Here is a 13,168-nt window from a genome sequence, read left to right as displayed (position 1 = left end):
AACCTTTACCAACTTCACAATGTCACTCAGTGTTCATAAAAGTTTTCTCCACATCCCCTCGGACAAAAAGAGATAAATCCATCAAAAAGTCGTCTCAGTTTTATGGTCCTCCCTCCCCCTCTCTTCCTTTCCTCCTCTCACCCCCCCACCAACTCATCTCCATTTTGATGTCTGTCTATTAGCAGAGGGTGAGGCCTTTCCTGCTCTCACATCCAGGGGCTAAATTAGCTCAATCAGCCCCCTTTCACCTCACTTCCGTGGGCTTCAAGCTGAGTGACACACTGCTCCCCTGGGAAGGAGGGAGGGAGGACACACACACACACACACACACACACACTCAAGCAGCCAAGCCCAGCAGCCAGAGGAAGACTATGGGGGGAGGGAGGGAGGAGGGGAGCAGGTACAGGGAGAAGATGAGGAGGAGGAAGGATGAAAAGGAGGATTGGCTGGAGGAAAAAATGAAGCTTCATTCCTTCCTACTCCAATAGGGGATCCATCCACAGCTCTGAATGGAGCTCCTTGTTCACTGCTTGTCAGGCAGTAAGAAAAAAAAAAAGAAACCTCAGTGATTATTTTACTTCTCCCTCTTCCTCACCTCTCTGCAAGGCGCAGTGGTTCTCAAGGTGGCATGCCAAACCCACTTCAAGAGGCCCAACCATCAGAAGGAGAGGTGATGAGAGTTTCTCAGTGTACACTCCACTCCACCCCCCAGCACACGCTATGCCAGGGCTGAACCCTGCATTCCTGTGCCAACGTCTCTTAAATTGCACCTTCATGTTTGATTTGTCTCAACCCTTCCCCTCTCTCCCTCTTACTAAACAGCCACCCAAGTATCTGTGGAAGTGCAAGGCAGGCACTTCTGCTGCGGTAATGTGTGTTGGGGGGGAGATGGGCGAAAAGGTGGTGATCGGAGTGAGCCATAAGATCTACTCTTTGCAGCTCTACAGGGATTTATTAGACTGGGGAGTACATTAGCATCATAAAGACCCAGGAGAATGGGCCTGTGGATGGGCTGCAGACACCGCCACTACACTTTAACATGCTCTGCGGCATCAGTCAGTATGTGTGTGTGTGTATGTGTGTGGATGAGGAATAAGATTACCCCGATTTAACTTAAGAAAGGCTGTTAAACGGTTTATGGATCATCCTGAAACAGCCCTGGACTAATACATCAAGATGATGATGGAAAGAGCTGCAAAAGAGGAGAAAAGAGGCCAACAAAAGACAGGGGCAGGTGAAATGTGAAGGCCACCACCTCTAAGAAAATAGGGTGATTTTACCAAACAGGAACCAATACATTTAAATTGTCAAAACCTTTATATTTTGTTGTTGTAGGTGTACACTGGGAATGCTGTTCTGCTATGCTGGGATTTTATGAAAAGTTTTAATTTGTCAGGGCAAAACAAAAAGAGCAATCAATATCCCTGGCAGTTGCTGGCATTTTTCTGACCAAAAACATACTGTGCATCAATCAACTCAAGCCATTTGTGAACAAGCAAAAGTGAGATTGGGTTCTTAGAACAGGTCAACTGCACAGCGGCTCTGTCCTTTCTGTGATTGCTGTGACAGTAATATCACAGAGTTAAAGGAGACACTGGTATAGTTTGCTACAGTATAGATCTCTGGTGCCCCCTGGTGGACATATAATGTAATAACATTTTATGGATTTATCAGATCTGTTTAATCTTAGGCTCTTTGTCACTTAGGGGGACTTCACATTCATTTCCAGGATACAAACACTAAATTAAATTTAAAGATTCCCTGCAGACATGTTTTCAGATGTAAAAGCATGGAATCATGATTAGTATCTCAAAATTAATAAACTAGATTTTTTAAATATCCCTTCTTACTCATTGAAAAATCTATAATCTATACAAATACTGTTTTCAGGAGTTGAACCAATACACACAGTAAATTTCCCTCTTCAGCAGACAAACGTGAAAATATCCTTCTAAGGTCAAATTCTGCACATTTCTGGGTGGAAAAGGACTTTAACCCTCTGGGAATCGAGTTTTTGTCCCCACAATGTGACTGCGTGAAACAATATTTTTCGCTTGTTTTACATTAGCTGTGAAGACATTAATTTTCATAATGCATTCCCTAGCCCTTTACCCTAACCTTAACCATCACAAATAAATATCTCACCCTAAGCCTAGCTGTGACCAGCACACATACACACACACTCTCAACTCATATCAATGAAGGAAACAAAAAAGCCAGTGAATGGTTTCTGGTAAAACATTTTATATTCTCAGTAAAATCAGAACCACTTTTCCCTGTGCAGTTTGCTCTGCAGGAGCGCCCTCTAGTGGAAGAAGAGGAGGCCCGAGCAGCTCTTTGGAGTGTTGGCTAGGTGACAGTACAATAGTCAAACTGTAGCTGATAGGGAAAAGGCACAACTCTGGCAGACAGACAAAGGCAAACACAGAGTCAGTGATGCAACTCCTCGGCTCAGAGTTTATGTGAAGTCAGTCGTTTTCTGGTCTCCAAGGAAACCAAAGTCAGGGAGGAAGGATACATGGCGAAAAACGCCAACCTGCTTCAGCCTGACCAGAACCACTGGTAAACCTTACATTCATAAAATGAGCAATTTGAATTTAATCAAATCAAAGAATCACCTTTAATCTATGTCTGACTCCAAATTTCAATGTTCAAACAGAGAGAAAAATAAAATCCCAATCATATAAAAATGGTATCATAAATGTACATAATATCTTCATCTCTCTAAAGTCACTTGAAATATGGAAGGTTATAAATGGCTCCTGACTCATTCCCCAGTGAAACATTAATGGCATAAAGGTCTTGACAGTGTACTTACTGAAAATGGCTTTGAGCAGAAAGGGTAGTTTTGGAATAAAACTGAAATAAAACTAAAACAACAAATACAAATAAAATACATTTAAGTGGCTTAGTGGCATAAAATGTCTGAAATAAATCTTATCTCATAATTCTTCCATGTACAAAGTCAAAACAATAATATAGTTTCCAGTGCTTTGGGAGATAAAATAAACAACAAACTATAATAAAGAAAACAAACACTTCTTTTAATTTAAAAAAAAATCACCATCAAAGTTTTTTTCCTACCTTTATCAGTAATGATCATAAGCTATATCAAATCAAAGCCAAGCCTCAGGTCTACCACAGCAGAGATACAACTTAGCTACACCTCAACCTGCCCCAGCCATTGCTCTGACAACAGTAGCCAGTGGGATAACGGATTCCCTTTATGTGGCAGTTTGAACAGCAGGCCTGTGGTTTACCTCTGCAGCCGGTGGCTTCACTCGACTCGTCAGGGGAGAGACACTGAAGCACAGGAGACTTGTTTATGTGCTGATTTGAGCAGCCTCAAGGCACACTGCACTGTATGTGTATGTATGTGTGTGAGCACAACAATGCATATGTGTGTACTGGGCAGGCATCCAAATGATCAAAATGTGCCTGTTTTAGAACTGGGCGTGAATGCATGCAAGTGTGTGCTAACGCTTTTACAGTGAAGACTACTACAAACCCTGTCACTCTTTCCTTCATCTGGGCCTCTGGAACAAGCCCTACAAAGTGAGAGAAACATTTAATGTTTATCTCCTGCATTAATAAGGGTATATCTGGTACAGAAGGCAACTCTAAAGCATTTACAGGCATAACTGAAGTTGATATTAAGTCTAAACCCTGGTCATGACCTCTAACCTATAAAAACACACCTTTGAGGAGCGGCAGCTGCAAAAATCAAGAGGCACATTGATAGGGGTTACGGCCCTGACACAGTTCAGTTTAACATCTGCTTCTACTTAAAAAACGATCCTGCTTGTGTATTCTGTTACAGTACCTGAGTATTTCGACACCTCACAGATTTGGATGACACTGTTTTTTGAAGACCATTAAATGATTTTCTTTCTTTACTCTTTTTCCAAAGTCAACACTCTTTACAGTGTCTGCGGATAAACGTCATTACAGTGTATAAAGTGTTACAGGTGTAGAAACTGAGGGGCTGCAGTGTGTGTGTGTGTGTGTGTGTTTGTGAGGGGACAGTAGTTACATTTAAAAGTGGGCTAGATGCATGAATGAAAACAGATCTTTGTCAAACACCAAGCAGCAAGCACTTAGGGTCAAAGAAAAACTGTGGAAGAACAGATTGAGGAGCAGAACAATATGACTGGACTGTTTCCCCTTAAGATAAATTATGCATGCAGGACCATAAAGCTATTTCCATTTTATTCACTATCGTTCATTCAATCATTTATGGTTGCTAAAAGAGGCTGATGTAAAGGGAAAAATAACTTGTCCTCTATCAAGTGAGACAATGTGCTCGGTTGTCCTTGTATCTGATAACTTCAATCTAATTAACTGCTGGTTTTTGTCCTATGTTCAATTATGATTCAGAGCCACCTTTATGGAAACAAAGCCAAGTGCGCTATATAACTCCTGACCTGGCAGTGTTGGTTCACCCCCTTGTAAATGCTCAGTCTGTTGGGCAAAGTTTCAAGCTGCTCAAGTTATCTCATGCACACTTGCCTATGTGCACAAATGGTTGCACTGTACAGAATGTTTTCAACTGTCTGACAGCTGTGTACCTTCTTTTGTCTGAACCTGTTAACAGATAATTGTACCACAAATGAGTGTCAATGGTGTACCTTCAAACTGTGTGATGTGTATAGTATGTGCAGCATGTTGTGAGTTTGTGCTGGGTGAATTTGTGACGTCTGGTAGCTGATTTCTTTCGCTGTGTGTGCTGTAATTGTGTCAAAGTTTGTGTTGATGTATTCTCACTTTTCAAGCTGTTTTACATGTTTACTGCACCCTCTGTGAAACCTCTGCATGTGCATGCCTGTGCTTCTATGAATGCATGTGTGCATGTGTCTACAGTATGTCTCCATCCTCTATGCTGAAGCTGGATCTGCGGCTGGAGTCGACCGAGGCTTCAGGGGACATTGCAGAGAGCAGTGGGTCTCCGCCTATTGGGGACAAGGGCTCATCCATCATTAGGAAGCCCAGCTCACCTCTCCTCCCTTGGACGTCCAGTCCACCCAGGTCACCCAGCCCCGACATGCCATCTGAGAAGCCAGGTATCCCATCGCACAAGTCCAGCGACTGGGCAAAGTCAAAGGGCTGGGAGCTGCCTACAGCTGGGTATTGGATGGGTGGCTGGGGCTGGAGGTGCTGGGGTAGCGGTGGCAGCTGCCTGGCCTGGGGCTGAACCTGCCCCTGAGGGTGGAGGTGGTTTTGCGGGAGGAAGTGGTGCTGGTGGGCCTGGGGCTGAGCCTGGTTCTGGGGTAGGTGCTGGGACTGCTGGTGGGCTTGTACTTGGGGGTGAGAAAGCTTCTCCTCTGGGCTGGTCTCTTGTTTTATATAAGGAGCCATCAGGTCACCGGGGTTCAGGCCAGAGGGAGAGGTGCTGGGCAGCCCATGCAGTTGAGCCTGCATCTCTAGCTCCTGCAGACAGTGGGCAGAGAGGGACACCATCACTACCAGTGTATTTGCTGTGTTTGCGTGTTTCTCCATGTATGTGTATTAGTGAGAGTGTGTTACCTGGATGCGTAGCAACAGCTGTTTGTTGGCCATCTCCATCCTTTTGAAGTTGTTTTCCACCTCTCTGGTCCTCTGCACATCCTTCTGCATGCGTTTGATGTACTCGACAGACGCCCGCAATATAGTGCCTTTGTTCCAGCGCACATCACTGTACACACAATAAAGTACACACGGGCAATTTCCACACATAAGTAACTTATAGTAATTGATTTCATTCAACGCTACACTATACAACAGAGCAAAGCAACTCACAGGTCATTGGTTTTGGGGATCATGGTGCCCAGCTCTTTGATACGATCATTGATGTTGAACCTCCTCCTCCTTTCAACTATTAAAGAGGAAAGAAGAGAAGATTTAAATAAAATAGGAGACAAAGGAAAAAACATCATGAAGACACTAGCGCTGAGCAATCAAAGGAATTAAAGGCGAAAAAAAGAAGCTTGTGTAAGCCAAACTGTGGCCTTTGGAACAACAAAAGTAAATTTTAAAATATGTACAGCATCAACACAAACAGTAACAGAGGCACAGAAAGGGTTTCATTCTGAAGTTGATGAGCTGGCAGTGGAGTCATATAACAAAGTACAGATCAGTGCATATTGGAAATAAACAGTAAAGGCAAAAAGGGACAAACACACAGACACACACACACACAGAGTCACAGGCTAATTACACTTAAGTGCCAGGACAGCAGAAATTACCAGGTTAACCATCCACCCACTAGTTGCACTATGTCAGCTAAATCAATGCAGGGATGTATAAAACTGTTTTTGCAAGAGACAGATTATGGTGTGTGTGCATGTGTGTGTGTGCTGTGTGTACATTTCTAAGGGCATGTACGGTGAAAAACAGAAACAGAAAAGGGGGGCAGACGATTTGGACAAGGGGAATGTAGAGGGAAAGACTTACTCAGATTGTGGTTGTCTTTCTTCTGTCTCTCCTTGGCCAGCGCACGGGCTTCTGTGTCTTTGCAATAACAAAAGGCGATTAACTAATGGCTGAGACTGTGCCACGTCTCAGCAGAAAACAGTTTTTGCAGTGGTGTCAAAAATGCCAAAACATAAATCACATGACAAGGTAGAAGCAAACGTTTTAAATCAACTCAATGACAATATAATTCATATGACATCTTAATAGTTGTTATTACAATGTGCAAAACTTCGACTTTCGCACCTGACAGTTCTCGTTTGATGGTCAGGTTGGCAGGACAGGAGTTACTAGTCATAGCAATGGCTGGCCCCTTCATCCCAGGACCTGTATACACATCCAGATGACTGCTTGACAGAGGGAGCTGGGGAAACACACAAAAGCAGATGCACACGTATACTTATGATTCAACTACTTCAACTACGATATTAAAAGGCTGAATATGGAACTTGATCAAATTTTAAAAGGCCTAAATTTGACTCGTCAAATTGTCAAACAGTATTAAATAAATTTTTTTCTCTCTGCTTCCTAGACAATTCATTCATAGCTTCACACACCTTGGTGAGTACCTTTATAAAGTTAGTGTTCATGTTTAGTGTGCTGTAAAGAGCAGATAGCAGAAGATCGTGAAATAATATCACACCTGAGAATGGCGTGCCAAACACACAGCAATGATTGACTATCACGCTATCTATCTTATCTTTCTTTATGGCTTGATTCTCTCCTCTGTCTTCTCCACATCTGGGGTCAACTTGTGGAGAGGTCTACTAACTCTTGCACTTTAGACGTTGTGTAACAGCTGAGATTTAGTTTTGTATGGACTGATAAAAAGACATGATTTCCTTTTAATTGTATAGTTTAATGAGTGCAATGGACTTTTTATGCCTTGTTGCCAGCTGTGTCGCACTCCCTGAAGCGAGGGCAAATGTGACGCTGCTAATGAGGCCTGAAAGATAAAGAACTCAAAGGAGAAGATACCTTATCTGCTGGCTACTGTGTGTGCAGTGAGATCAAACACATTCACACACATAAATATACACACAGATCTCCACAGGTTGACTTCTGTATGTAAATTATATGTTCCGGTAGAATTCTCACAAAAGATCTAAAGAACTCAGATACATCTTCACTTGTAAGGGGGATATGATATTGTTTTGATGTAGATCTGTGCTGTTTAAGTGGGGAGAATCACTTCATGGTAACAGGAACTGTGGTTTTCAGATGACATTCTAAAATACTACAAAAATGTGGCTTGTAAACTGTTTTCTAAAATCTGTGCATCATGATAAGTGACAAAATCCCATATAGAAATAATACAATGCATCATCCTGTTATGAAAAAACACACACTTTGAAAAAAAGAAAACTCTGTTTCCCAGCCTCCTCCATGTCTCTGGACTGACACCCCCCCCCCCACATCCTGGCCAAGCCAGCCTTCCTCTCACCAATAAGAACCCATCTAACTCAATTGAACAAGCAAGCATGACTGGGACTCAGTATGGCTCAGTGTAACCATCCATACACACACACTCACACATTTAAGAGTCAAACTGCTCACTTGTGCCTGGTATTCAGTGGTGTTCCCGGCTCTAACTAAAGTTTGAGATTCCAAGAATTCCATGGAGTTTGCTGCTTTAATCCGCATCAGGATTAGTAGGTGAGTTTTACTCGCTGGTCTGTCAGTTGGGAATAAGGGTCGGAGAGTTGTTTCCAGTGTGTTTAAACACAAAACACAGCTCCATATCAAAGTTTACAAAGCATCAGCTCTTAAAATGCTCCCCACCATCATTTGAGCTGTAGTTTCTATCTCAGTCAATTTATTGTGCCAGTTTCACCCACACTGATCATCCTCAGGGTTGATCAATCACCCAATCTAATCAATCAGTGTGATGTTATACATACAAACAAGTACATGTAGACAAACTCCCACTGATTAAGCCAATCAACCACAGAAGACATACTATCAGATAAAGCTGCGGGAGACTGTTTGCGTTCCCTCTCTTCTTGTCTCTCTCTTTCTCACACACACCCTCACACACAGCTGTGAAGCAGTATGTCAGACCACACAATGTGCCTGGGCTTGCAACAGTGTAGACCCCAACAAGATGCTCAACATCAACTCAAACCCGGGCAACAATCCTGATTCCTGTGCAATAACACCCATTCCCACAAATGGAAAAAAAACTTTGAAGAAATAAGCCTCCTCCACTCCACCCGCCGCTGGCTCATCTTATAATCAGGGACCCGAGGCTGGGAGTTAAGAGCTGCCACTTCCTCAGTCCAAACTGAAGAAGTGGCCAAACGTTTACTTCAAATGGAAGCCTACTCCCACAACATCAACAACACACATTTAGGCAGTCAAACAAACAACAGCACTTCAGTGTCTTACCAGCTGAATCTGTTCTCCTTCAATAACTTCCACAATGGCATACGTCTTACTCATCTCCTTCATCCTCTACTCCTTCCCTCACTTGGTCGGCGCTCTTTCCTCTTCACTCTCAGACACGAGCAGCACACACAGCTGTCTTTAGCACTGCCACCCTTGTCCTGGGAGAATGACCTCGGCAGCACTGATCCTGTCTTTCTTCTACCTCTGTTCCCCACCAAACAAGAGTGAACTTTCCCCTAACTGGACTTTCAGCCTGTTTTCCCCTTGCACAAATTGCCTTCATCCCCCTTTCCCTCCTCCTTTCTTTTCCTCCCCCTCTCTCCTCCACCTCCCTCTCTCTCCAAATGTCTTGTAAACAAGTTGAACTCTAACTACTGGCAGTTTAATTGTTAATTTTCTGAGTTTGGTCCCTCAAACACAAAGCGCTGTACAGTCCTCATCTAACATGTCCTTCCTTCAGTTTCTAACTATGTCCAACATGGTTTAGGGGTGGAATGTTTAGGGTTTAAGTTAATTATACACTTCTGCATGTATGTATGTGTTTGTGTGTATGGGTGCATAAAGACATTAACTATTGTTTCCTGTGGGGACATGCAAGGAGAGACTGACAACCAAAAGAGCAGGTTTAGAAAAAAATGACAATGGCTGCCTTGCAACACTGAACAAGAACTGTACACAACAACTGTCTGCACACCATCAGAGTCCCTAATAACAGCAACACAAACTAACAACATTAACAATAAATGAGGGGGTGACAAAGAGAGAGAGAGAGACTAAACAGACGCAGGAGCAGTGGTTTTAGGAACTACTGAAAAGCCAAAGTCTCAGTTCCCGATGATTCTGCATATCCAACGCTATGACTCATTTAGGGCAGACTGGGCCCAAAATAAGCCCTGAAGCAGATCAGGGTTTCAGAGAGCTACATATTCAGTGAATACAGTATTTGGGAATTTTAAAGGTGATGCATTAAAGGTGTACAACCCATGTAAACCTACACATAAAATGCACACATAGTATGTTACACTGTGATTTGTGATGCATTCCTAATAAATCATAATTTCAAACAAACAATACAAATCATGCATTTACTTATTACTTAAATGTTACTTAAAAGTTAAAATAGCTGATCATAGTCTATTACTAATCAATCTATTTCATTTAACAATTTTCACTAGTTCAAAAATTTTCTTGAGAAGGTGAATAACTCAAAAATCCGTATTTTACTCTACTTGACACTAGCATAGTATTTCATCAATAGTTTACCAAATATATTTGTATTTTCAAAGTGCCGGCCTGAGGAAAGGATAAGTTTTGCTACAAAGTATCCATCGTCCCTAAACCACCCACTGTAGTAAATCTATGGTGACAATCAAACTAAAACATATGACAGAAAAGCTAGCCAGCTGGATGCAAAGTACATCTGTCATATAAAAGACAATAAAACTTAAGTGTTCCTAAAAGTGCACCTTGGGCTCTTCTGTTTTGGCTCTACTTACTGTGTTGGGCATGTGGACAGGATCAATGTATGCCTGAATATCATCGTAATTGGACTGCATGCTGATGATGTCATCAATAACCTCATCCATCTGAAAACAAAAAGCAGGGCAATTGTGTTACCTTTGTGGATACGAAAAGCTTAACGAACCATAATGTCAAACTTTGAGACAGACACTGCACTTAATTTCTATTTTATATGTTATACCACACTGAAAATATTGTCACTACTCGTACATTTGTTAAAGCATCTGTGGCCTGGTGGCATGTAGGTCTCAGTAGGAACTTGTCTGCAGGTGCAGACACTCAAGAGAAAAGATGACTTCAATGTCATGAAGGCTAACTGGTAAAACACTTTTCTCTGAGACACAGAAAGAAGAGGTCGAGCGTTGGAGGAGGAGAGTTGGTCAAAGTCTGTCAGGGTCAAAGGGCCTTACATTCTGCTGTTTTTCTGTCACTTGTTAAGCTGTAATTACTGTTGCAAGGCCATAATGGAGCATTTAAATTCCAATGATAGCAAATGTCAGTTATTGCTAGTTAGTCAACACATTCATCCACACGCCTGCTGTACACATAACACATTAACACCCGTGTATTTACAAATGCTACTCCAGCCAACCAAAGACCAATTAAATCATTACGATGCTTTCATAAAATGCAGAGATAATGTCACTTAAGGGATAATATTTAATCCTCAGAATTTTATATAGGAGTGTAATTAAGTCATATTTCAGGGATATTTTTCAATCTGCGTCTTGTAAAATGTACTTTATAATATGACCAAGGAGTTATGTTTTTGCCACTGTCCGCCCAGAATTGCAGGTGATTACCTCATTCTCGTGGCTGGAGCCGATGTTGAGCATGGCCATGGGGCTGTTGGGTGCACTGTTGCCAGACATGAGTTGCTCGGTGCGCATGTGTGGGGACTGGAGGGGTGGGGGGGCAGAGGCTGATCCCCCTGTGGGTCCCATGTTTGTGGGAGGAGAGGGTGGAACGGGTCCTGCTACTGCGTGGACTGTCTAATGACAGAGAGAGATAGTGAGAGAGTGATGATGGTGTGAATGACATAAATAAATGTACTGCAATACTATGTGGATTGTTGACATACCAGACAAACAAATAAAGACAGACCCTATATATTGTACGTGGAGTTGATTTAATGAGTTACAGATGCAAATAAATTAATATACAGTACAATACTAAAGGCATCCAGAAAGGTACCTGTTTGGTGGCATAGGTGGTAGACAGGTATTCTTTCACCTGTTGCCTCCGAGACTGACGGATGTGGTAGTCTGTAGGATTCTCGAGGTGGGTCTGTACCTGTATGAAAGAGAGACAGTAAAAAAGATGTGATCAATTCATATTCATACATAAATATTTGAACTGTTTGATGGAGACACAGAATATACAGGTCATAGCAGTAATTTGGCATTACTGAAAAAAAAAAAAACATTTGTGATCCAGAGCTGTACTGACTGACCTTAAATGATAAGATAGTTCTTCTAACACAGGCAGTGTATAACTTATACAGTCATAATATTACAGGGATTTTAATATGATTGGGTAGAAACAAACTTAAGCTAAAAAAGAAAAAAAACTTGTCAAAGCTGACAGTAAACTAATTTATCTATGAGTAAGACTGCTACTTACAATATAGTGTAGAAAATGGGAGTATTTTATGTTTTAGTAAAAAATGTAGGTATTCTTATTCCTATAGCTAAGGCTGCTTGTGTGGGTCAGGTTATAGATTCACTAGCATTAAATTGATGGCAGGCAGCCCTTCTGTGAAAGACACCAGCCATATAAAGTAAATACATTAATGTGTAAGCTGGTATTACAATTGCTTGAAATCAGTGTTTTACAAATATTCCCCTTATAAAATTAAGCCAGATATTTAGGCATCTTTTTCTTTCTGCCACAGCTCAAGTCCCAGTGGAAAAAACAAACCAATAATGGTACCTTTCCCATACACACATGACTATCATCAGAATTACATTTAAAATTCTATATAAACGTTTATTGTGTTTTATAACCTATTTACCAGTGTAGTTTGACGTTGACATTGAAACACATAACACGCAAAACACTGAGTTTTCAGATGTAAACCTGTTTATCCCTGTCCCTTAACCCAGTGATGGGACTTGGGCATAGCAGCATTAAGTCAGTAGTAATGCCTACAGGGGTAAAGCCACACTAAATCCTCTGGTGTGGCTACAAAGAGCGATGGGCTGGCCTCATTCCTTCACATCAAAGAGTAAAGCTCAGTGGAGAGCAGGACTGCTCCCCATTACAACAGAGGAAAGATTCAGCTCCTCAGCCCTCTAAACCCCCAGCCAGATATCAAATAAACCAGAAACTTTTCAATACCTAAATATTCCTATGCCCGCCTTCTATGTTGTATATGTATATGTTTTTATTTACAGCAAATCTTGGTATAATTGATTTTCTGTTGTCTGGGTCTCATAAGGCAGAAAACAACTATCCAGTCATAACTATTTGACCTATCTGACCCAGCTCTGTCAGCACAGATGAAGTTTAAAGAAACACAGTGCAGGAGGTATGACAGGCTCAGGGGGCCCGATGGACAGACAGCTCACCTTATCTACAACATGAAGGACAACAACTGACAAGTCTAAATGCTGAGATTTCATAAACATCATTCCACACAAACACCCACACACACGTGCATGCACACACAGTAAACTGTCCATACATCAGGTTGCCCCACACACTTGTTACCACTGCATACAAACTGTAGATTTACCATTTCAAATACCATCAAGCAACACACACAAGCACATAATGGAGAATTGCGCAAACCCATACACACACACAAACA

At 41.9% G+C, this 13,168-nt stretch overlaps 1 protein-coding gene across 7 annotated transcripts in view; it reads right to left on the bottom strand.

The window, feature by feature from the left end:
- Window positions 1–2,224: 2,224 nt before the first annotated feature.
- The window catches only part of tfeb (transcription factor EB), a 28,061-nt gene continuing 17,117 nt past the window's right edge, over window positions 2,225–13,168 (bottom strand). For 4 of the 7 annotated variants that reach the window (XM_051074204.1, XM_018685848.2, XM_018685844.2 and 1 more), the window contains 8 exons: window positions 11,551–11,649; window positions 11,160–11,348; window positions 10,332–10,421; window positions 6,694–6,811; window positions 6,430–6,486; window positions 5,776–5,851; window positions 5,524–5,680; window positions 2,225–5,427 (listed from right to left, as the gene is read on the bottom strand). In XM_051074204.1, coding sequence (XP_050930161.1) covers window positions 4,855–5,427; window positions 5,524–5,680; window positions 5,776–5,851; window positions 6,430–6,486; window positions 6,694–6,811; window positions 10,332–10,421; window positions 11,160–11,348; window positions 11,551–11,649 — 1,359 coding nt within the window. In that variant the 3' untranslated portion in view covers window positions 2,225–4,854. The remainder of the gene's footprint in view (window positions 5,428–5,523; window positions 5,681–5,775; window positions 5,852–6,429; window positions 6,487–6,693; window positions 6,812–10,331; window positions 10,422–11,159; window positions 11,349–11,550; window positions 11,650–13,168) is intronic. The other 3 variants (XM_018685845.2, XM_018685846.2, XM_051074203.1) reach the window with 3 other exon arrangements.

This window comes from Lates calcarifer, linkage group LG12 (assembly GCF_001640805.2).
Source record: "Lates calcarifer isolate ASB-BC8 linkage group LG12, TLL_Latcal_v3, whole genome shotgun sequence".
Taxonomy (NCBI): domain Eukaryota; kingdom Metazoa; phylum Chordata; class Actinopteri; family Centropomidae; genus Lates; species Lates calcarifer.
The sequence above is the reverse complement of the archived record's forward strand: the minus strand, read 5'-3'. Positions and strand labels throughout refer to the sequence as shown.